Source organism: Magnolia sinica, chromosome 14, assembly GCF_029962835.1.
Source record: "Magnolia sinica isolate HGM2019 chromosome 14, MsV1, whole genome shotgun sequence".
Taxonomy (NCBI): Eukaryota; Viridiplantae; Streptophyta; class Magnoliopsida; order Magnoliales; family Magnoliaceae; genus Magnolia; species Magnolia sinica.
This window is the reverse complement of record NC_080586.1, coordinates 71,943,841-71,968,778: the sequence shown is the minus strand read 5'-3', so window position 1 is coordinate 71,968,778 and position 24,938 is coordinate 71,943,841. Positions and strand designations below refer to the sequence as shown.

The 24,938-nt window shown below is 39.3% G+C and overlaps 1 protein-coding gene across 2 annotated transcripts in view; it reads left to right on the top strand.

Annotated features, from left to right (window-relative positions):
- The first annotated feature begins 388 nt into the window (after nucleotides 1-388).
- Nucleotides 389-24,938, top strand: part of LOC131226142 (uncharacterized) — a 69,121-nt gene continuing 44,571 nt past the window's right edge. Inside the window, exons 1-6 of one of the 2 annotated variants that reach the window (XM_058221856.1) lie at nucleotides 389-579; nucleotides 9,662-9,743; nucleotides 9,952-10,055; nucleotides 13,482-13,608; nucleotides 21,246-21,340; nucleotides 23,780-23,903. In XM_058221856.1, the coding sequence (XP_058077839.1) occupies nucleotides 542-579; nucleotides 9,662-9,743; nucleotides 9,952-10,055; nucleotides 13,482-13,608; nucleotides 21,246-21,340; nucleotides 23,780-23,903 (570 nt within the window). In that variant the 5' untranslated portion in view covers nucleotides 389-541. The remainder of the gene's footprint in view (nucleotides 580-9,661; nucleotides 9,744-9,951; nucleotides 10,056-13,481; nucleotides 13,609-21,245; nucleotides 21,341-23,779; nucleotides 23,904-24,938) is intronic. The other variant, XM_058221857.1, reaches the window with a different exon arrangement.

Genomic DNA, 24,938 nt, shown 5'->3' with positions numbered 1-24,938 from the left:
AAATTAACCATTTGATTTATGGCCTTAAATATGGATGGCTAAGATCATTTACATGGTTTGAATTAAGGTTGGCTATAGAAAGTAAGACAAATCATGGATGGATTGGATCACAGATCAGTGTGATTTTTTATGTGGTGGCCCATAAAATGTATTCTTGATTTATTGGACGGTTCAGATCCAGTGATTGTACTGTTCAAGAGAACCAATGCAACTATAAGGCATTTCTCATTATTTATAGACTTTCTAGCCGTCCATTTTCTCGTACAAACGTAAACTTTCTGATGATGGGAAGTGATTGTGTAGAAGCGTTACACGAGTGCCGAGAAGACGAAGTATGACTCAAGCGTGCGAGTAAACATTGCATTTTTTTGTGATTCTATTTCTTGCTTGTTGAGTCGTTGTTTTGATAAGGAAAGAGCACATCTATGAGAAATCGTTGGAAGGCGTTTTGTTCCTGCTCTCTCTCTCTCTCTCCCTCTCTCTCTCTGAGTAAAAAATCAGAAATTCCAGTTCTTGATTTTCCTTTTGCTTCTTTGGGTCGATGGAACAGCTTGTGAATTTCATCATCCGCCCTCCAAGGTACAATCCATTTCCTTCTTTTTTTTTTTTGTTTGATTTATATTTTCTTGTCTGGATTGGGAATTTATTGATTTTGTTTGTTCATTTTGGTTAGATATGGGTGTTGAATTTGATTGTTTGGCATCTGATTTGTTTTGATTTTTCAGGATTTTGAATTTTTTTTTTTTAATGATGTTTTTGTGAAATTCTTTTGTGGGTGCATGTTTCAATTGATTTTTATTTTTTATTTTTTATTCATTTGGGTGTTTCAGTTTCATGGTGAATTCGTTAGGCGGGTCGTTAATGATATGGGCAAGAATTTTACATGGTTTGTAATTTTGAATTGTTTCTCCATTTTTAATTCTGTCTCAAGCTGGAAATACTTATAAATCATGGTGGGCACTTTTCATATGTCATCCTTAGTGTAAGAGCATGCGGTGTATTTGTTTAGGTATGATCTATGAGTGAGATCTAGGTTGTCTGAAATTGGAACCATGCGGATTTTGATGTTAGGGACTAGTGAGATTGGGGGTAGCTCCCAAGTATGAGGGAACGGGCTTGGTCCCTGTAGTTGGGTTAAAGGCCCTTTGGAGGAGATAATGGCGGAGAACCATCAATAGTTGTAATGCTATTATGAGCTAAAATTGTAGAACTGCACATGTAAAGGGCTATGGAGTTATTAGGTTTGGTGGCCGAGACGCAACAGGTTTGGTTACTTGGATTGGCTTGAAGTCAGCTCTTTGTGATTTAGCTTCATGGGTTGGGTTCAAATGATGGAATGATGAAAGGTCTAGTTCTGGATGGACAAATGGCATGGAAAGATCTGTATTCACGTTGTTTCTCACATGTCGTTTCATTGACATTGGGCCTCTGCTATATGGCTGCTACAAAAAAAATACTGGGGGGACCTGTGACCATTGCCGGGCACTGACGCGTTATTATGATGACTGCCATGTACCCACTTCCATCGTTTTCCACATCTCCCCTCCACTCTCATGGTAAAATAAGACATGGTGTTTTGCAAAAGTTTATCTTTGTTGATTGGGTGCCTTCAATCTGTTGCTGAAACATGGTCTTCAATTCGATCGACAGTCTGGTTGATTCGATCGAGAAAATCTGGAAAATACAAGTTTACTCTCTAGAAACTTTTGGACACTTTCGATTCGATTGATGGGTCATTGACTGCAGTCGATTAAATCGACAATTTGCACAACTTCTACATAATTGTGCGGTTTTGTTTCTAATTCTATATGGGGGTTATATAAACCATATTAATACGGGATTAGGGTTAATGTGAGAGAGCTAAACGTGAGAGCTTGTGAGCCAAGGGTTTTGAGAGGGAGAAAGCTAGGGTTTTCACATCTGTAAGTTGTTCTATCTCTTGTAACTTTTTGTTCATAGTGGATTATTTGTCACTTGGTGCCGTGGTTTTTTCCCAGAAGGGTTTTTCCAAGTAAAATTCGTGTGCTCTCCGTGATTGCTTGAATTTTCTTTCCCTATTGCGTTGTGTGATTCTGTTTGAGGTTGCTTTTGCGCCGAACAAGTTGTGTTAGGGGTTGCATCCCCAACAAGTGGTATTAGAGTGAACATTGACTTTTTAGATAGAATCTGAGACATGACATCGAGAGGATCGAATGTGAGGTTTAAGACAGAAATTCACGGGTAAAAACAGTTTTGAATATGAAGGTTTGAAGATGAAAGCTCTCCTAATTCAACAAGGGTTGCAACAAGCACTCCTTGGTAAAGCGAAATGTCCTGAATCGATGAAAGAAGATGATTGGCATGAACTTAATCAGAGGGCGATTAGCGCAATTCAATTGTGCTTGGCCGACGAAGTCCTTTATAATGTCATTAATGAGATGACTACCGCGAGCCTATGGGCGAAGTTGGAGAGCATATTCATGATGAAGTCACTCTTCAATTGTCTATATCTGAAGAGACAAGTGTATGATATAAAGATGGTGAAAGGGTCAGATCTCTTTGAGCATATCAATGCCTTCAATAAATTGATTTGTTAACTGACAATTGTGGATGTGAAGATCGATGAAGAAGACAAAGCTCTAATTTTGTTGACGTCTCTTCTGGATTCTTACGAGTATTTGGTGGATACTCTGTGTCATGGTAAGGATACCTTGGACCTTGATACCGTTATCTTATTATTTCAGTTGAAGCAATTTAGAAGGAATAACGGTGGAGAAGGTACTTTTACGAGTGCACTGGTTGCCAGGGGAAGATCGTTTGAGTGAGAGAATGGGAAGTCGCGATCAAGGTCCAAGTCGAAGGGCAAAAGAAAGTTGAAGTGTTGGAATTGTGGTATGACATGACATATAAAGGACTGTACAAATCCCAAAACACAGGAGGAGAAATCAGATGATTAGCCGAAAGAGGCTAATTTAGTGGAATCCAGTGAGGGGACGAATGGTTGTGTTGTATTGTTTGTGTCTAAGGTTGGATATTAGTGTAACGAGTAGATTTTGGATACAGAGGCATTGTATCACATGTGTCCTCACCGGAGTTTGTTCACCACATACAACTGGTATGATGATGGCCTGGTTCTTATGGGTAATGATCATACCTATAAGATGATAGGAAGTGGTTCGGTTCGCATCAGAATATATGATTGGGTGGAGTGTACTTTGACCGATGTGAGGCACGTTCCAGATCTAGAGAAGAATCTAATATCTCAGAGAGCTCTTGAGGCACTCGGATGTAAATTCGTCAGGTACGAAGGTGTCCTGAAAGTTTCAAAAGGGGCACTCACTGTTATGAAGGCACAACGGAGCAGAAACCTTTACAAGTTGATCGAGAGCACTATATTGGGTGGAGCTACAATGTCTGTAGCGGAATCCACGTTAGCACGTGTATGGCATGCATGCCTAGGCCACATGAGCGAGTGTGGTATGAAGGTATTTCTTGATCGTGGTTTGATCCATAGCTTTAAAGGTTTTGATTTAGATATATGTGAGCATTGCATGTATGGGAAATAGTCAATGTTATATTTTAAAACTAGAAAACATGTTAGTAAATGATAACTTGATTATGTACACTTGGATGCGTGGGGGCTGTCGCCCATTGTTTTTGGAGGAGGGATGTTATTCTCTGTCACATTCATTGATGACTTCTCTAGAAAGTTGTGGGTTTATTTTATGAAACATAAAATTGATGTTTTTGGCACTTTCAAGGCATGAAAGGCAATGGTCAAAAAACAAACATGACGTAAGTTGAAAATTCTGAGGACCGATAATGGCGGGGGGTTTACTTATAAGGAATTTAATCAGTATTGTAAGAATGAGGGGATTGTGAGGCATAACACAATGATTCATACACTAGAGCATATTGGTGTATTAGAATGTATGAATCGAACTCTTTTGCAATGAGCTCGAAGTATGTTGAGTAATGTTGCATTAGGCAATGAGGTATGGGCTGAAGCCATTAACACGGCTTGTTATTTAGTAAATCGATCTCCGTCTATGCCAATTACTTGTAAAATTCCAAAAGAAGTATGGAGTGATTAAGAAATTGACTACTTAGGGTTGCAGATTTTTAGTTGTGATGCTTACTTTCATATACCGTCAGTTGAGAGAGGTAAGCTAGACCAAATGACGAAAAAGTGTACTTTTGTTGGCTATGGTGATGGCGTGAAATGAAAAACTGTATGACCGGGTTTCACGCAATATCATATTTAGCCGGGACGTCAAGTTTGATGAGGGTTCTTTCTTTTGCAAGGATGAACACAAGTAAATCGACGATTGACATTGAGATAGATAATGTTGAAACACTTGAAGAAGTCGGACCGCGGGAAGAGGTACATGAAGAGGTGATGCCACCACCAGTTAGGAGAAATCCATCAAGAAATCGTAGAGTACTGTTGAGATACATGGATGACTCAAATGTTGTGTTTGCCCTCATTAGGATGAGGGGGATTTGTTTACCTTTTAGGAAGCATTGGATGACATAAATGCTGAGAATTTGATGGCGGTGATGCATAATGAGATAGATTCTCTGTATAAGAACGAAATGTGGGAGCTGGTGGAGCTACCCGTTGGGAGGAAAACGATTGGGTGCAAGTGGATTTTCTGCAAGAAACTGCATAGGTACAAGGCAAGACTGGTAGCGAAGGGTTATGCCCAGAAAGAATGTATCGACTTCGGTGAAATATTTACGCTTGTGGTCAAGCAAGTATCTATCAGATTCGTATTGGCGTTGGTTGCCCAATACATTCTGGAATTGGAACAGTTAGATGTGAAGATTGTGTTTTTACATGGGGAACTAGAAGAACAGATCTACATGAAGTAACTTGAAGGGTTCAAGGTGCTAGGAGCAGAGAATAAGGTTTGCAGGTTAAAGAGGTCGTTGTACGGCTTAAAGCAGTCGCCTAGGTAGTGGTACAAAAAGTTTGATTCTTTCATGTTGAGCCAACGGTTTATCAGAAGTGAGTTCGATCATTGTGTCTACTTCAGATCACTGAGTGATGGTGAATTCATTATTCTAGTATTGTATATTGATGATATGCATATAGCCAGCCATAACATGTCTGAAATCAACATACTAAAGACTCAGTTATCCAGGACATTCGAGCTAAAAGATCTATCGGTTGCAAAAAGGATTCTCGACATCGACTTATACAGAGACAGGGAAAGGAGTAGGCTATGGTTGTCTCAGGAAGAGTATCTTGAGAAGGTCTTGGTCAAGTTCGGACTTGATAAGGCTAAACCGGTTAGCACACCCCTATGCTGCTCACTTTCGGCTTTCTTCGGAACAATGTCCCGCGTCAGAAGAATAAAGGCAGTATATGTCTCGTGTGCCTTACTCAAGCGCGATTGACAGTCTTTTGTATGCATGGTCTGTACTAGACCGGATATTTCACATGCAGTGGGTGTTGTGAGCAGATACATGTCAAACTCCGTCAAACAACACTGGGAGGTAGTGAAATGGTTACTTCGTTACATACGAGGTACGACGGACTACGCCTTGACATTCGAAAAATCTGAGGAGAGACTAGTAGGCTATGTGGATTCGGATCATGCTGGAAATGTGGACAATAGAAGGTCGATTTTCGGTTACTTGTTTGTGTTAGCGGGTGGGGCGATCAACTGGATGTTGAAGCTTCTGTCCGTGGTAGCACTTTCCACAACCGAAGCGGAGTATATGGCAGTGACTGAAGCATTCAAGGAAGCTGTTTGGTTGAAAGGAATACTGAATGAGTTGGGGCTTCAACAGGAAGCCATGCCCCTGTGCATCGTAATAGTGAGAGCGCAATCAATTTGGCGAAGAACTCGGCATACCATTCTCGGACTAAATACATTGATGTTCATCATCATTTTATCCGGCAGATGCTAGAGGAAGGCGGTGTTACTCTTGAGAAGATTCATACTAATGAAAATCTGACGGGCATGCTTACAAATGTGATTCTTGCAGAGAAGTTTAGGTTTTGCTTGACTTCCCTGGGCTTGGCAAAGAAGGAATGAAGACAAAGTATGTGTAAGAAGCGACGATGATGGATCTACTATGAAGAAATTTAGAGATGGTGATAGTAACTTGGAATAGTGGAGATGCAAGATTGAAGCCACGATGGAGATTGTTGATCGGGTGCCTTTAATCTGTTGTTGAAATAGGGTTTTAGATTCGATTGACAGTCTAGTTGATTCGATTGAGAAAATCCGAAAAATACAAGTTTACTCTCTGGGTACTTTTGGATACTTTCAATTCGATCGATGGGTCATCAGTTGCAGTCGATTCGATTGACGGTTCAATCGATGGTTTGCGCAACTTCTGCATGAGTGCATAGTTTTGTTTCTAATTTTGTATAAGGGTTATATAAACCATGTTAATATGGGATTATGGTTAATGTGAAAGAGTTAAACGTGAGAGCTTGTGAGCCAAGGGTTTTGAGAGGGAGAAAGTTAGGGTTTTCACATCTGTAAGTTGTTCCATCTCTTCTAACTTTCTGTTCATAGTGGATTGTTGGTCACTTGGTGCAGTGGTTTTTTCCCGCAAGGGTTTTTCTATGTAAAATTCGTGTGTTCTCTGTGATTGCTTGAATTTTCTTTCCCTATTGCATTGTGTGATTCTGTTTGAGGTGCCTTCTGTGCTGGACAAGTCGTTTTAGGGCTTATTGCGTCCCCAACAATCTCATCGTGGTATTTTAGCTAGACAACAGATATTACCCATTGATATATGGCTCATCAGTGTTGTCTAATTTTCTAGCATTCTTTTGTTTATGCGACCAAACTGGCCTTAAAGCAATAAGAAGCATGAGTAGGAGTGGTAACAAAAAGCATAAAGTAGGATCTTTCTTTACTTGAAATGCCAAGGAATCATGAATTTTATTGTGGGAGTGGCTATTGAAATAGATTTTTTTAAAAGATTAAAATAGAAGAATTTTAGACCTCTAGCTCGACAACTCAGCTTTAGTGGGATGTTTTTATTTATTTATTTATTTTTTAAAATATCAGTAATAATATGAGATTTACGAAAAGAAAAGAGGGGGCAACAGGCCACCACAAAACAATGACATGACAAACAATATCCAACCGACTATAAGACCTAGATCCTTGGCTGGAAGGGGCCACTTGGCTCATAACTACCACCCACAAGCAAACAAGGTGTTTAACTCCAGCAATGACAAATGAGAACAAAACTCCAACACCGTTAAATGTGCGATTGTTCCTCTCCCCCCAAATGGTCCAAACTACAACGTTCAAAACAAAGTCCCCAAATGGACAAATGCCTTTGCTGAGACTGATGAAACCTCCAAGCATCCACTAGCTGGGAGATAGAGAAAGGCATCAACTACGCTACTTGAAATTGCTGGAGGCACCACTCCCAAACAACGCCGATATATGAACATTGGATAAGGAGATGATTAACATTCATCTTGTCTCTAAGACACATGATACATCGATTCACCCGAATCATACTACACCATGAAAGGTTATCTATAGCCCAGATAGGATCCCATCGGTTGCACTATCCATGCAAAGGCAATGGCCTTCATGGAAGCTTTAAATCTCTGTATGCAGCCTGTTGGAGCAGTAGGCCTCTCATTCCCTTCAGCCACTTATAAAACGACTTAATTGTAAATATGCTAGACGGATTCTACTGCTACTGCAATTTGTCTCCCTCATCAGATTAACATTCATGCCATAAATTAACTGCAATAAATTTAAGAGCTCCCCCTCCTTTATATCGGATAATTTCGTCTGAAAACCGGGGTTCACGCCACATGATTTTTGTTATGGGTAAAATCGGATGGACCTAACGACCAGAAAGAGATGGAAAGCAGAAGGTGAGTAGCTCGGAAGAGGAGATCGAATAAGAACCGTCCCAATTACCGAACTTGATTACCAAGCATGACCTTCATGACTGACTCGAGTACCAACCATCATTAGTGACCTCGGTTTTGGTTGACATCTCACTATCGCGACCAACGAATGACTATAAGTACCCACCCGGCTTCGAAGATAGGCCCCAACCATGATCAACAGTTCGGCTCAGTCTGCAGGACCTCGGCCGACCCGACTTAGAGCTCGGCATCGGATGTCGATCATGACCTCGGAAGCCGACCACCGGGAGATCTCCTTTGTGTACAAGGAGGATTAATTCCCCGAGATCCTCGCCGAGAATCTCGCCAAGGATAACGCCTAATATCCCGGGGACTATCCCTTGCATGATACACGATTGTATGGCAGATTCATTGCCATATACGTGACTAGCAGCAAAGGGCTATAAAATAGAACCTCGCGTACAATAGAATGTATGCACACATTCTCCTAGTTCTACTAGACCCAAAGTGCCTGTTCTAACTTTAGCATCAGAGGGTCCCCTGTTGCAACCAGCCCCCCCCCCCCTCTTTTATTTGGTTTTGCAGGAATACGACGGTCTAGCAGGGACGACCATATATCAGCATCGATGATTTCCATCCACCTCCTAGTCCTTGTAGATGTTAACTTCAGCTTCCTTATTGGACACTATAGAGAACAACCGCCCGAAGGGATCACACAACAAATGTTCGCCATACACTAATTATTCCATAAGCTTATAGACGCTCATCTCCACCCTCAAAAGACAGCCCTTGGTGCACCGCCGACTCCATAGACAAAATGCCTCTACGACGGGTGAATCTGTATTGGGCCCCTAAAGGGGTATCTCTGCCGTCCGCACAACTACAGTCTTTCTTCACTATAACTCTTCTCCAAAGGGCGCTTCTTTTCCATTGAAAATTGCCACATCTATTTTCCCAACAAGGCTTTTTTCGCCACTTCACTAATCTAATACCAATTCTGCATTGAGCAGCAGTTTTACACACCTCTTTCCAATTAGTCTGTCTCTATGTTTGCAATGCTGGTATGGACTCGGATTTTCCATTTTCTTGGATGGAATTTCTCCACCATCCATATCTGATGCCGCTGTGTTCCTTTTAGCTAGTCAACTCTTCCATCCCATCCTTTGGCATGGTAAAAATTGGATACCCCCCCCCCCCCCACTCAAATTCATGACCATAAGCCACCATTCAAATAAACAAATATCCAACATTAGTTCCTTTAGTCATTCTCTAGTCAAATTTCCTCAACCACCCAGATCATTCCTGATTCCTATATCATAGCTCTCACCAAAATATTTTCCAAAGCTCAATTCCTCACTACCTCTTGATTTGATACCACTAGACTGTCACTTTGTTTCTAGCTTCACCATTTAAAAGCAGATACGCAACAGGGAGAGCTAATGGCTACTGCTAGATCCCACTGCAGCTGCTAGTTTGCCCATCTGGTTGGGTGCTAACCAAGGAATTCATTTGTTCTTTTCCAGTTGATTATAATATTGACCTAAGAACAGTCAATCCAGTGCACACTAGACACTAAACATTACACATTGATAGTTAACTCTTCTGTTGAATATATGATGATTCTTATATGAAGTATGAACATCCAGATTATTTAGTGTTTTTTTTTTAATTACTTTTTTTCCCTTAAGGTGTGTATTCTCCCTCCCTCCCTCCCTCCCTCTCTCTCTCTCTCTCTCTCTCTCTCTCTCTCTCCCCCCCCCCTTCCCTTCTATTTGGTCACTTTTAGAGGGCATGACCCTTGTATATTTTGAAATGCAGAGCTGAATATTGCCCGAAAAATGACTTGTTGGATCAGGAGTTCATGCTTAAAGGAAAACAGTTTCAAAGAAAGGATTTGGAGGTAAAAGATCAGCATGTCTACTTCTTTTTAACAATCTCAAAAAATTGAATTTTATTCGTAGGAAAAGGAATATCTTGGAATTGCAGTTGATAAATGTGAATATTCTTTGTTTTCAAGGTCTGTTAGCCTTATCGGTTGTTGCACTCTTGAACTGATTCAGTTAGATAAAGGCCAGTTTTATCATAGATAATCTTTAAACGTACTGCAGGTTGTTAATAGTCGAGGAAACATACTTCAGTGTAGTCATTACGTGCCTCTCAACATTCCTGAAGGAAAGGCACTTCCATGCGTAATATACTGCCATGGGAACAGGTGAGTCAAGAAATACTAGATCACACTTTGCAGGCTTTCATACAGATTAAATTGATGACACAATGTATGCATATCAAGGGGAAGAGTACTGTGATAAATGCATCTGAGGGTAGAAGAGCCGAATTCTCTTAATTGTTAGGACATACATCATGCTTTTTCCTCAAAAAGTTGCACATCTTTACCTTTTTGCTGTTAATGGGTACATGGATTTTATGTTTTATTGGATAGGAATGCGGCACTTCTTAATCTTGTACTTTCTTCTGCCAACTCCTTACATAAACATTAGAAGAATGATACATGCATTGGCACTTCCTAATCTTGTACTCTTCTGCCAACTCCTTACGTAAACATTAGAAGAACAATACATGCATGTGCATACCAACAATTGGGTCCAATCTAGGATTGGCATTTAGTTGGGTCAGCTCACTTCTTAGATGAGTTAGGGTCCAAAACATGTCATTGATCACATTTTTATTAAGTAAATGGGTGGAGCATGAATGGACCCCTACCCAACCAGACCCACCTATAAGAAGCTTATAACTGGTTTTGCAAAGCTTTAATCTCCAAACCTCTTAATAGTAGGAATCAACCTGAAAATGAGATCCACTAAGCAAGCAGTTGTGATCAGTGGGGCTTGGGCCCAATTTAGTTGATTCCAACCCATTGCCACTGTAGTCCAATCAATCAAGCACTGACATGAAGACAAAGGTGCTGCACAAGTTGATTTCTTATTGGTATATTGTTGAGTCTGTAATGCATTTAGATTTTTACACGTGTGTGTAAATGACTATGAACCAAGGTTTAGAATATCGAATTGTAATGTCCCGTGTTCATACATATTCCGGCGATATGAACAATACATAATATTGGAAATATGTAGATGTTCATTTTTTTCTAAGCTAATAAATCCATATCATGCATCAGATTCTATGTTTTATTTGGGAAAACAGTTTAATATTCATCTTAAATTTAAGTTTAATGATCCCTTTTAATTGTTGTGTCCATATTTTTTTTCCTATCTTTTAAAGAAACAAGATGAACTAAACATATTGAGTGAGGTATTGCATTAATTGATAATCTCTTTCATTGTATCGTATTGCCCAAGCAGCCGCTACAATATGCCAAAGCAATATTTGGTCACTGCAAGTACAAAACAATTGGGAATTTTTCGTCAGTGCACAACTACGTAAATTTTGTAAGAGAACGAACCACTCATGAAATGTAGATCAATGATTCTTCCAAGAATGGCAGGAGTTATGAATGGGTAAAAGAATTCGTCTTTGCTCACAGGATTATGGTCGATTTGGAAGGAACACAAAGTAGTCTTTCATGGCTAAGAGGTGGTCTTCCAAAGGGCTAAGAATAGGGTTGTCTATCGGGTGTCTCAGGGCTTTAGGTCTTTCGTGGTTGTAGCAGGGAGTCTTTTGATGAGAGTTGGGGGTTGGAAAAAAAATGAAACATGAAAATGAACACTTCAATTTTCTGCTAAAACTTCTATCTCATGTGCATGATAGCCATTAAGACGATTGGAAACAACAACAATGAAGGAACTACGCTCGGGGCAAGGGTTTCTTTTAGTTGCAGGAAACTCAATCAAGTGCTTGCTACCATACATGAGTTTCTATTGGTTGACTTGGGTATTGAATTTTGCCAATTACTAGTTTGTGTTTCTAAATTATAATTTCTTACTTGTAATAATTTGGTGTACAGTTGATATTGTCAGTATCTTTGTTGGTATGAGGGCAACTCCTTGGGAACACATGGTTTCCAGGTGTAGGAGTTGAAAGTGATAATAATTGGAAACTACAAAAAAATACAAAGAGTTTCCAAATACAGTATCTGGAAAAGCTTCAGTTTGACTCGGTCCTCCCAGGTGATTGGATCTTAGCCATCCTCCATCACGTGTGAACCATATACCCTGCACATCCTTACCCCATGCGACATGATAATTACAACATCATACAAACAGGCTAATGTTGTGGCCTGTTTGGACGGGTCTATCTCTGATCAATTTGGATAGGATGGTCCCTATCCCCTTTGTTTCCAGGATGAAAGGAAACGAATTTGGAAAATTCGCCCCTTTATAACATATCCCACCACCAGCATTTTGACTTTATGGATAAGCCAAACTCCTTGCACTTTTTAATTCAAATCATCTCTGACAAAAATCTGAAAAGGCAGATTTACCCTTTGTCAGGATCTAATAGTACTTGCATGCATTATATCATAACCATAATCGTCATCTCTCTTTCTCTGTCTCTCTCTCCAAAAAAAAAAGAAAAAAAGAAAAAAGCTAGCTATTCAAGGTTGGCTTAACAAATCTTGTTTTGTCAGTTGTTCCTATTTGAGGCCCTGTTTTGCTAGCTATTTTGTGGTCATCATCACGTGTAGGACTGTCAATGGGTGCCCGGGCCCACAGGTACCCTATGGACCCAACCTGATTTTCACGGGTCTGGGTCCAAGACTGGTTAAAATTCGGGTCTAGCCGGGTCTGGGTTGGGTCCATCAACTTAGACCTGGTTAAAATTGGGTCAGGATGTGTCAAGTCGGGTCCTGGTTGGGTCTAGTTAGTTTTAATATTAATATTATATATTAAACATATATCGATTTTTCTAACAAAGAAGTGATGTTTCCTAAGCCACATGCATGTGTCAAAGTGGCAAATGTGTGTGCAATAGAATCCATATGTTGGGTGGGCACGAACATATCATCACCATCATGTCTTATCTCATCTAATTGGGTTCAGCGACATGAATCCTATTCCGATTGTGTAAATGCTCTTATTTGACTCAAAACTTATATCCAAAGACCCAATGGGTACCTGAACCCCATTGGCTCCGGGTATGGCTATTTAAGAATGAGACCTAGACCCGAAAGGACCCGGATCCGGTTAGTGCGGGTATGAGTACTACAGGGTCCAACACAGACCTGACACGTTGAGAGCCCTAAATCACATGCATTCTCCTTTTCTCTAATGAAACTCTCATCTAACAATATGCTTGTACTGGGGTCCTTGCTAATGAACTGTGTTTTCAAACAGGTTTTAAAACCCCAAAACTGTGTTTTATATTGTCTGAGTTGACTAGGTTTCATGGGAGAGCAGACCAAGTCAACCCACTGAATCCATGTATGTGTTCTTAACAAGTTGTTAAGAACTTGATGGTTTCAATTGAAACTGAATGAGTTGTAACAGTTTCAGCCCTCTGCCAGGTCAACACTCCCAAGATTTATATTCAAATTCTTGTTCCTAAAGCCAATTTTTATTCATCAATAATTGAAAGTCGTTAACTGCTTCTCTTTACATTTTCAACTCAGTCAAAATCTTCTTTAGCAAATTCCAACAACACCAGTCACATCAATTGATCAGTACAGCTTCTTTATTGTTGAAGATGTCATTCTAACATGCAGTATGCCTTTTTTACACAGTGGGTGCAGAGCAGATGCCAGTGAGGCTGCCATTATTTTACTTCCCTCTTACATTACAGTGTTCGCCCTCGACTTTTCAGGATCTGGACTCTCAGAAGGAGAGCACGTTACTCTAGGGTGGAATGAAGTATGTATTTAAATTATTAAAGAATTCCTTTGTGTGAAAATTGTGAAGAACTACTCATATGATTGGGATGTTAGTCCTCTTTTGGTTTTCTCCTTTTGAATAATTCTGTGTATCCATAAAAAAAAGTGACTAGGATGTTAGGATGCATTTTTCTTTCTTGGGCTGACAAATTATAGACTTTAAATGAATGATGCATTGTTTTGTACCAAGAGTTTCGATCTTTGCATGAAGCATTTATTGTTTGAGGGATAGACCTTTTGAAGCAAATTAGGATATTTTATATACCACAATTTGTCCATCTGGGTTCTTCAGCTGTTAGTGTTATTCACCACATTCTCTGAAATCAATGTTTTCTGGACCTTTGTAATTTTTGTTCTCTGAAGTTGGTTTGTCTCACTACTCATCTCAACTAAGTTGGTAAACATATGACTTTTCCCTCCAAGAATACTGCTGAAGATCTCATGTAAAACCTGTTCAGCCTTCTGAGGAAACCCTGGTCACCATTGAATGACTTTAATCTAGATCCTTGATGTCTCTTGTAAGTCTTGCCTCTCATCCTTTGTTGGGGTGAAAATGAAATTCTACCAGAATTTGCTTAATTACAGAAGACCATAAGACATCGACATTTTATAAATGCTCATTAGTATGATTAATGGTGGGTTATGAGGAAAGGGGTCACAGTAGATCATATCAAAATTATCCAAGACATGTATGAGGATGTAGTTATAAGAGTGAAAAGGGCTTGTAGTGAGACTAATGAGTTGCCAGTAGCAGTGGGTTGGCTTTAAGCCCTCACCATTTGCACTTGCTATGCATGAATTAATTGCTAGTGTACATGGTGAGGTCCTATGGTGTTGGTTGAGATACCTAGAGAAGGGACAAATGCTAAATTGGAGGTTAGAGGAAAGCCCTATACTCTAGATGCTTAAAAATTAGCAGAACCAAGGCAAAGTATTTTGTACTGCAACTTTCGTAGGATTAGCTGTAGACAAGTTTCAAAAATTGGTCTTGGAGGCCGTATTGGCCCTCTCTGGAACATGATACAATATTGGGCATATCAAACTGTCTTGGCCCTGTATTGGTGTCGTTTTTTGCCAAAAGAAAAAGATGCAAAAGAAACATCAGAAAGAAAATGAAAAAAAATGGGAAATACAAGAGTATCATATATATATATATATATATATATATATATATATATATATATTTACATGTATTTAATGGTATTCTGGACCATCCTTTGATAAGAATAATGTCTGTCAGATCAACCTGCTGAAAGTTGAGTTTTTGAGTACGTGACCTCTAATTTTGTGTTAAAGCTTGTGGGAAGTAGAAATTCTTGGTTGTTTGTCAATTTTGTTGTGATGAGTTCCTTTGCATATTTTAACCAAAAATAATGGGAATTGCCACGAATGTTACCAGAATTTAAAAACTATATCTGATTACAATCACAAGTAATTTTATGCTTGTTATACCAACTTAATCCTAGACTGTGCACAGTGGCTTTGGGGGTGGTTAGTATATTTTTAATATGCACAACTCCAGTTGATATATTGTCATCATAAATATGATTATCAAATAAGTTCCTCCTCAATTCGATTTGTCGAATCATGCTGAAATCTTGTGTTTTGATCTACAAAATAGGTCTAGATATAGTCGAAAATGAGTTCCTAGCATGGTATTCAAAAGCGGTTGTCTGATAGCCTTAATGGACAGTGGGACCAGTAAATGTTTTAAATAGCTACGCTATATGTAGCTTACTCTATGTAACGTGGCTTAGCCTTAATGCTACTAGCTCATGAAAATAGCTTAAGTCGTGCATAGCCTACACTACATGATAATTTGCATGCGCTACACTCTACATAGACTACACTACACGCTACATAGCTCACATTACAAGTTATTTTTCACTATAACATTGAAATCAATTAATATTTTCAACAATTCATTACATTTTTTCTATTTTCAATAAAAAAAATCTTTTCAATCCTTTTAGTAAAATAATATAAGTAACAGTATTAAATTAATTTCGTTGCTCTTTCTTTACCATTATACTTAATCATTGCCTCTCCTATTACTTTAGGTTGCATTCGGTTGCATTCGGTTGCACCAAATATCACGAAATTTTGTTATATTTCATTATTAATATCATGAAATTGGTGCAGAATATCATGAAATTAGTGCAACCCAACGCAACCTTGATTAATGTTTAGAAGTAGCGTGTAGGCCACACGTTTATCTAGCTTATGCCTCACGCTTCAAAGGGGTGAACGCTATGCTACACACTATTTTCTATTTAAAACACTTCCTGTAAGATGATACAGGGCTGTAACACCTATTTCGAACAAAAAAAAGGGGCTATTACAGCCCTCATAATATTCTGATACAGACCTGTAAACGTCTGTTAAAGGCTCCTAACAGTCAGTCCAATACTAGGATGATACATTTTCTTCATTAAAAAAAAGACCATTAGGGCCACCGTTACCGTTGTTGAATACCTTGGTTCCTGGCTTTCCTCTAAGCTTGAAATAAAGAAAATACATGAACATTTTCAGGAGAAGGTGAAAAAAATAAAAATAAAAAAATCTAGAGATGTTCTCTTATGGACATATTGGCAATGGCAACAACACGAATCAACAACAACAAGACATATAGGGTGTATCGGCTGATATGAGTCAACATGCCTACTAACTTTTAAGTGAGCCTTTTCACCCCCATATTGATTATCAGTTCCGGCCGAGACAGATACGATGACATGCCTATATTGGCCAATACGATACGGGTACTTGGAACCATTGTTGTAGAGAAGGGGCCTTAGTTGAAATCAATGGTCAAGAGAACTACTAGGAGTGATTTGTTTCATTACCTTGGCTATATTCTATTACCTTAGATGGATGGTGAGATTGACAAAGATGTTTTCAATAAAATTAGAGTTGGGTGGATGAAGTGGAGATATCCCTATCGAGATTTTTTGGTTGTCGCATGTTTGTGAAACTTAGCGAAAACTTTTAAAATATATCGTTATGCTATATGGGTCAGTTTAAAGGCAACATGAGTAGGGATTTGAGGGCTGTGGAGATGAGGATGTTGAGATGGATGTGTGGGATGGCAAGGAATGATAAATTACAAATAAGGTCATCCGGAGTAGTCTAGGAGTAATCCCATTGAGAGAGAAATTGATGAAGAGCAGCTTGGATGGTTATGTCATGTGCAGTGAAGATCGTAGATGCCTCTGGTAAGGAGGGAAACATTCAAGGGCCTAAAGTGTGGATGAAAGGAAGACCTAAGTGGACTTGGAGTCTTGGACTGAGGTTGTGAGAAGGGATATGATGGTATGCTCACCAATCTACAATAAGGCCTTAGAGATAGGAATGATAAAAGTATTTGTGAAGCCAAACTCAAGTAGGTGGGACAAGTTTAGATGATGATGATGATGGCCATGAAGACTTGGATTAGTGCCTTAATTATATTGCAATTTGCAACTAATGTTTAGTGTTATTCTTAGTTCAACATCTCTCAAGTCTTTTGGACGAATATTCTCAGTTAATGAAGTTGGGAGGTTAATTGATTTAATTGCTTGATGAAATGCATGCATGTGTCATTAATAACTTTTTAATTTTTATTTGTTATTCTTCATGATGTAGCTAGCATACATTACCTTGATGACTAGTCCTAGATGTCCCTCCTTCAAGCACCAAACACAAACTGCCACCTAGCATGTATGCAGGTTCCAGATGTTCTAGAGTGGTCCCCACAAAGAATGTTCTCCCTAAAAAATCTGACTAGCCCATATATCAGGTGTTGCATGGACCTTCCGCCTAGGGCTATCAACAGGTACCCAACAGAGCCGACTCAATTTTCAGTGGCTTGGATCAATTTTTCGGACCCATTTAGAAATTGGTTGCGTTCAGGTCCACCATTTTGGACTGAATTAAAAATCGGATCTAATCGACTTGGGTTTGATCCACCATCTTGGACCCAGTTAAAATTGGGTCCAATCTAGTTAATTTTAAAGGTAATATATATATATATATATATATATATATATATATATATATATATATATATATATATATATATATATATATATATTCTAGCAACTGAATGAGGCTTGCTAAGCCATTTGTATGTAAGAGAGCTAGTTTACACATTTTGTATGTGTCAAAGTGGCCCGTGTACCATCTAATCCATCCATCGGGTGGGCCCAACCATGTAGATACCCTTACTTGACCCAAACCCAACTTGAAACTGACTCAAAACCAAGGTCCAAAGACTGACTCAATGGGTTCCCAAACTCGACAAGACTCAAACCCAATCAACCTCAGTATGGGCACTCTAAGACCCTTACGATTGTCAATGGGCTAGGCTCAGGCCAAGCCAGGATTTGCCCAAGCCTAGCCCGCAAAGCAAAACTCGAGTCCAAGCCCGAACTAGACAGGCTCGCGGCAGGAATGTGTAGAAAATGAGAAGTTGGAGTCCAAGCCTATCTAGAGCACAGCTTGAAAAGTTTCCTAACAGATATTGGGGCGAGGTTTGTTACAGTTGGGATGACGACTTGGTGATCCGGAGCACTTATCTGATTGAAACCACTCTCGAGAGGGTATCTCTCCAAAATCATCTAGATTGGAAAACATAATCGTTCGATCATTGGCCCACAAATGGGTGGTTGACATGAAAATACAGTAGACCGTTTTCAATAAAAACAAACCAAGCATCCAATCTCCACAATATTTGGGGCATCTCCCTCTATGGTTGGTATAACATCAGATCTATGGTTTAAATCGGTAACATTGATGTGTGTGTGTGTGTGTGTGTGTGAGAGAGAGAGAGAGAGAGAGAGAGAGAGAGAGAGAGAGAGAGAGCCGCTGGGGGGTGGTTCGGGTTTCATGCTTATTTGTTATCGAATTACCCCTATGATGTTGAGTTTGTAAATCTCTTAAAGGACAGACTTAGGTGAGACCCATGGACTCTTTAAGTCAGCCTGAGCTTGGCGCAGTTAATAAATAGGCTAAATTTCCAAGTGAGGGCATATAGCCGTTAGGCCTGATTGATAAGCCCAAGTCCAGCCCATGACAAGCCACTAGGCCCATTGGCAAACCTAAGGACCTGGCTTGAATCTGACTCGTTGATACCCTACCACGACCAAGGTGCCACACTTGCTTCAATCGTACTTTTGACTTGTGCTCCCACTCCTACTTCCTAGTGTTCATACTAGGATCTGGAAATGTACATTGTTTTGCTTCTCTACCTGAATATGTTGCCACCCTTTATTCTTCGTGCAAATATGGGTAGGCCAGTCATGGATGGTTAGAAAATCACAACCAATGTTCTACATCAACTTGCATGTATAGCTCGCCCGATGAGTGGGTCACCGTGATTTTGGGATAGGGGAGTATGTATTGAGGGGATTGTGTAATTAACATCCCGGATCTTGCGAGCATGTTCCACATAGATAGTGCTTGGTGCTTAAAGATGGGGCTTTTGGAATCAACATTTTTCGTATTACCTTTAAAGAAGAAATATGATGCAGGACAATTAACCACTTGCTCTAAAAGCTCAAACTGTTAGAGTATGGCGAATTAATCCCTTTATCTCATAGCCTAGGTCCCACATCTCATGGGTTAGGATCTCGGCCGAACCCCCTTCGTGGGCCCCAAATCACATGGATACCGCCTCACATGGGCCGCCCACCCCGAGTGTGTCCCCGCATCCCATAGGCTACTCACTTGAGCCCGGTGTGAAATGCACATTAATCACCCCCGGTGAGGAGTCTTGAACACGAGACCTTCCCCGTGGGCCTCACCCACCCTGAGTGTGCCCCTGTATCCCACAGGCGACCCCACTCGAGCTCGGTGTGAAAATGCCCCTGCATTAATCACCCTCGAACACGAGACCTCCCGCTTTGATACCAATTTGATGCAGGACAATTAATCACTTGTTCTAAAAGCTCGAACTGTTAGAGTATGACGAATTAATCCCTTTATCTCATAGCCTAGGCCCCACATCTCATGGGTTAGGACCTTGGCCGGACCCCCTTCGTGGGCCCCAAATCACATGGGTACCGCCTCACATGGGCCGCCTACCTCGAGTGTGTCCCCGTATCCTACAGGCTACCCTACTCGAGCCCGGTGTGAAATGCGCATTAATCACCCCCAATGAGGAGTCTCGAACATAAGACCTCCCCCGTGGGCCTCGCCCACCTCAAGTGTGCCCTTGCATCCCACAGGCGACCCCACTCGAGCCCGGTGTGAAAATGCCCCTGCATTAAAATATCTATTGGTGATGATGATGATGATGATGATGCCAATTTATTGGGGTTGGTTACATGAATCCTGTTTCACCATTCCACTCTAGCAAGGGCCAGACCTTTAATTAGACCATAGGTTATCAAGTTCTTTCTAACTACCCCCATCCATGTCTGTTTGGGCCTTCCACTTGCACTTTAAAGAAGATATATCTATTAATCTTCTTGAATTATGTGGAAACTTTATGAATATTTATATCCTTATGAATATTTATATCCTTTTAAACAACCTATTATTATAAGAAAGTCCTATATCCTGTAATTAATTAATCAAGTTGATGATAAGATCCATGGACATTTCAGTGAACTACAATCCTCGGGAAATGAGTTATACAACATACATATTCTTCTAAGTTTTTATATTTATATTGTCATGATTTTCCAGGGACACGAGTGATTGATATTGACATGGATATGATTTGTACTAAGAATGACATGGATTATTAGTAATCCCGTGGTTATTGCCACATCGATTGATAAGAGAATTTTTATGGAAGTGTTTCATTTGCTTCTCTGCCATTGAAGTTTCATTTTCTCAGAACGAATTCTAGTTTTCTAATTTGTGAGGCAATAGCTTACCAAGGCAATGATCAGTAGCTGGTCCAAGAGGATTATCAACGGCGCTGGGATTGAGACACTGCCCAGACTCCTACGGGAGGTAGCTGTGGGGAATTTTCCGCAATTGGCAAAAAACATATGATATTGGACATTTTCTTCAAGGCCCTCATTTGGAAGTAGGCAATCATAAGGGGGCAGAATGAAAGCCTTTCTTGGAGATAATATATGGAAAGAGACATTCTTTATCATATTTGGGTGATGGGATTATGATTCAGTGGAATCATGAGTTTGTGATTGGATTGAATAGGAGAAAAGAGAATTGATACCTTTTGAAATTTCAAAAACTAGCCACTAACAAGAAAGACTGACTTGAAAGTGCAAATCACCTTTTCTAAGAAAAACTTTTGTGGCCAATTTGAAGGAAAGGTTATCCAGCAAGAAACCTTTCCCTTCAATTTCACACACCCAAACTCAAGAAGCAAGGATGCTCATGGAATCTTTTCTGTAAGTGCCTCTTTCCATGCAGCCAAATGACATGTAATTGTTGCTAAGGGAAGTCTTTTTGTTCTTTGCCTGTTTGTTTGTACAAATCTCTTCCAAAATATTGTAAAGGAAGTCTTTTTGTTGGTAATATGAAGTTAAGATGTAGAACACTTATCAAATGGATGTTCATGTTCGAAGTTACAATGCCTTTAAGATTAATTATACGTTTTGCCATCTATGTGTCAACTGACAATTTTCTTTCTATTAACATCTAACATGGTTGGTTGCTTTCCAGAAAGATGATCTCAAGGCCGTAGTCAATCATTTGCGGGCAGATGGCAATGTATCTTGCATTGGCTTGTGGGGTCGCTCAATGGGTGCTGTAACCAGGTCCATTTCATACATACACCAACTGTCTTCCATTTTTATGCATCTTCATAACTTGAAGCAGTGCAAAACTGATGTTGCCAACGAATCTGCATGTTATCAGTTAGGCCAAGTATCATTTTGCATGGCTTTTGAGATTTGGCAGATTATTTCAGACTAGCTGAGAGCAAGGAAGAGTATGCCATGATTTGTAATCATAGGATTCCATTAATGATCCTGGGGTCCATATTTATGTGTTACATTAAATTTGCTCCCATTAGTCTATTCTTTTTATTGAAACATGACTGAATTTTGTTAAAAAACAAAAAGGAAAGAACAACACAATACAAGAAGAGGCACCGAGATGGTGACCCAAAGCTACCCAAGGAAACACAAATTATAATCCTTCAAACTAGGAACACAAGAGGCACATTCGATAATCATCTTCCTTGCCCTTAAGGAGATGCTCTCGACCGGCTTGCATATCTTGTTAAAACATCTCACATTCCATTCTTCCCAAATCGCCCACCAAATAGCCAGAAGCGCGCCATTCTCCATAGGGTTGGATCTATCTTTCCCAAGATAGACCCCAATCCAAGAGGCTAGAGCATTCTCCACTGAATTCAGGGCAACCCACACCACTCGGAAGCGACTAAAGATATCAGCCCAAATTGCTCTAAGGGAATGTCAATGCAAGAAGAGATGATCCACCGATTCCTGTTATCATTTACATTCAAATACCTACCAGTGATCTTAATATATATATATATATATATATATATATATATATATCACACACACACACACACACACACCCCTAGCATGGTGACAAATCACGTGCTCAACATTTCTCAACATGGGAATTTGTCGGGGGATTTTCAGGTTTTGACGTTTTTCTCGCAATATTATTGGGAAAATCTCGCCCAAAGTTTTTTAAAATGTTTAATATAAATAAATAATAATTTTAAAAATGTAAATATGGGTAAAAGTGAACTAATTTAAACTTTTTAATATTATTTCTTTATAATCGCGATAATTTTGTGATAAAATAGTGAAAAATTAAAATTTGTAGAGATTTTGAAAATCTCACGATACTATCTCAATAATATTGTTTGATGGAAATCTCGGCGATATTTGTCAGAGTGATACCTAGACACTTGATGGAGTTGATCCGTGTTGATTTATGGTTTTGTTGAAGCATTTTATTTTCCCTCTCTCCCATAGTCGAAGTATAGAAATGGCAAGTTTATTGTAGCAGTGAACTATGATTATTGGCCCCTCAACTTGAGTTCGCTATATTATATGGAGAATCATCTTGTGCTTCTATCCAAGTCTTTTGGGCACATGGATCAGGTGGGGTTGGGGCTGTAGGGCCAATCTATGATACCCAAATACGGATACCAATGTGGATGTGGATATGGGAATGTGATACTCTAGTTCTCAAAACATAGATATGGCAAATTAAGCTATCCCATTTATAACAGGCTATTCATAGTTAGTATTTTTCACATGAGCTCTCAATGTATTGCTTTATAGGAATGTGATGCATCTCTAGTTCAAGAACACACAACACGAGTTCTAAATTTATTTCTTTAAATGAAGAAGAAATCATTTATTCACAGTTAGTATTTTTCACACGAGCTCTCAATTTATTGGTTTATGGGAATGCAATGCTACTCTAGTTCAAGAACATACAACATGCATTCTAAATTTATTTCTTTAAATGAAGAAGAAACCATTTACCACCTCTTCATCCATTTTAAGGAGGCAAGAGAATTTTTTGGCTGCTTTTCTTTTTCTCCTTTTGGCATTAAATAGGTATTCAAAAATTGTTTGGAGGAAACTTTCAAGCGCTAGGGGCAGTGCCTTTCAAGGAAAGAGGAAGAATCCAATGGCAATTGCTTCCCTTTGCCTTTTTGTTGGGAAAATCCTGTAGATAGGTTGCATTCTAATGAGTGTAAAACTAGCAAACCTCTGGATCAGGTACACTAGTTGATAGATCGAGTAGTGTGAATATTCATATGATCAAGCGGAATCATGTAGAGTGCTTGACCATATTAAGTTTCAAAAATCAACTATGTACACATTGCTGGGAATCATGTAAAGTGCTTGACTATATAAAGTTTCAAAAATCAACTATGTACGCATTGCTGAAGTACTACAATTGAATATTCTCTTATGAGTTGATTTGATAGATATATTTTGTTCGAAGCAACAAAGCTTGTTGATTTTCTTTCTGTGCTTAAGTTTTTTTTTTCCTCAATGCCTTCTTGTTTCCATATTTTGCACGGTAGCATAAGAAGAGCAGATTATTTTATAGCAAATATAAGTCTATACATTTTGTGGAAGTATGCCAGGGTGATCATCCATTTCTAGCAGTTCATTTTCAAGTCTCAACTTTCAATGGTCTTGAGGGCCTTCTATTGTTTTATCTACTATGAACACCATACTTTTTGCTTGCAGCTTAATGTATGGAGCTGAGGATCCATCAATCGCAGGAATGGTTCTTGATAGCCCATTCTCTAACTTAGTTGACTTGATGATGGAACTTGTGGATACGTATAAAATTCGCTTACCAAAGTTCACTGTGAGTGATATATTACACCAAAAGCAGCTTTCTTAGTACCACCTATTTTGTTGATGCTCTCTTGATTCTCTCATTCCGTTGTTTTGCCTGGAATGTCTTCTGTTTTTTTTTTTTTTTTTTCCTTTTCAGGAAATTTAAAATGCATCCTGTAGTTATATAATGTTTCAGTCATTCTATTGTTGATTCTAGATTTGGAGTTCATATGCATATACAGGTGAAGATTCATTTTCGTTTGTTAATTGAGAGTTCGTTTTCAACATGTTTCACCTAATAAAATTTAGCTTGTTTTGCCATCCTTTGTTGCTTTAAGTGCTGTTTGCAAACCCATAATATTGTGGAAAGCTGATTTCTCACAGAAACCATTTATATGCTGGTTGAGAGCCAACGAAACATGCAGAAATTTTTTGTTCTGTAGAAAGCTATGTGATTTCCAAAGAAAAGTAGCCAAAACTTTTATGAGGCCTGTCATCAGAAATAAATTTTCTTTTTCATGAGCAATGCTATGAGATTCCAACCTGAAATCCCCCCAGCATATCTCTCCAGTGAATAAGATTTTTTTTTTTTCTTCTAATGGTGGCCCCATTCAAATTGCTGCAGCCATCATCATTGGCCTAGGACCACTATTTGGACCATTCGGATCAATCCAAAGGTCAAGATGTTTCGTGCTTTGCCTAAGGGTACACATTTATTTATTTATTTGTTATCTCAAAGGATCATACCAACCATTCTATGGATGGATTAAATGGTTTGGATCGTTCTGAATTTATGGTCCACAAGTTGATAATGGAGGTTGACACATGGCGTCCTGCGACCCAATACACCTTGAGGTTAGTCTCAGCACCTACAGACCCCACATAATACCAGTGGATCCCACAAACCGACTATTTGTCCAAATCACTTACAGAAACTTACAGCCCACCTTTAACGTACCAAACGAGATCAAAACAACATAAAATTGGTCCCACTTGAAAGCTTATTGATGCAGGACGGATGCATGAACTAAGTAACATGTGAGATCAAATAACCGAATTAAGA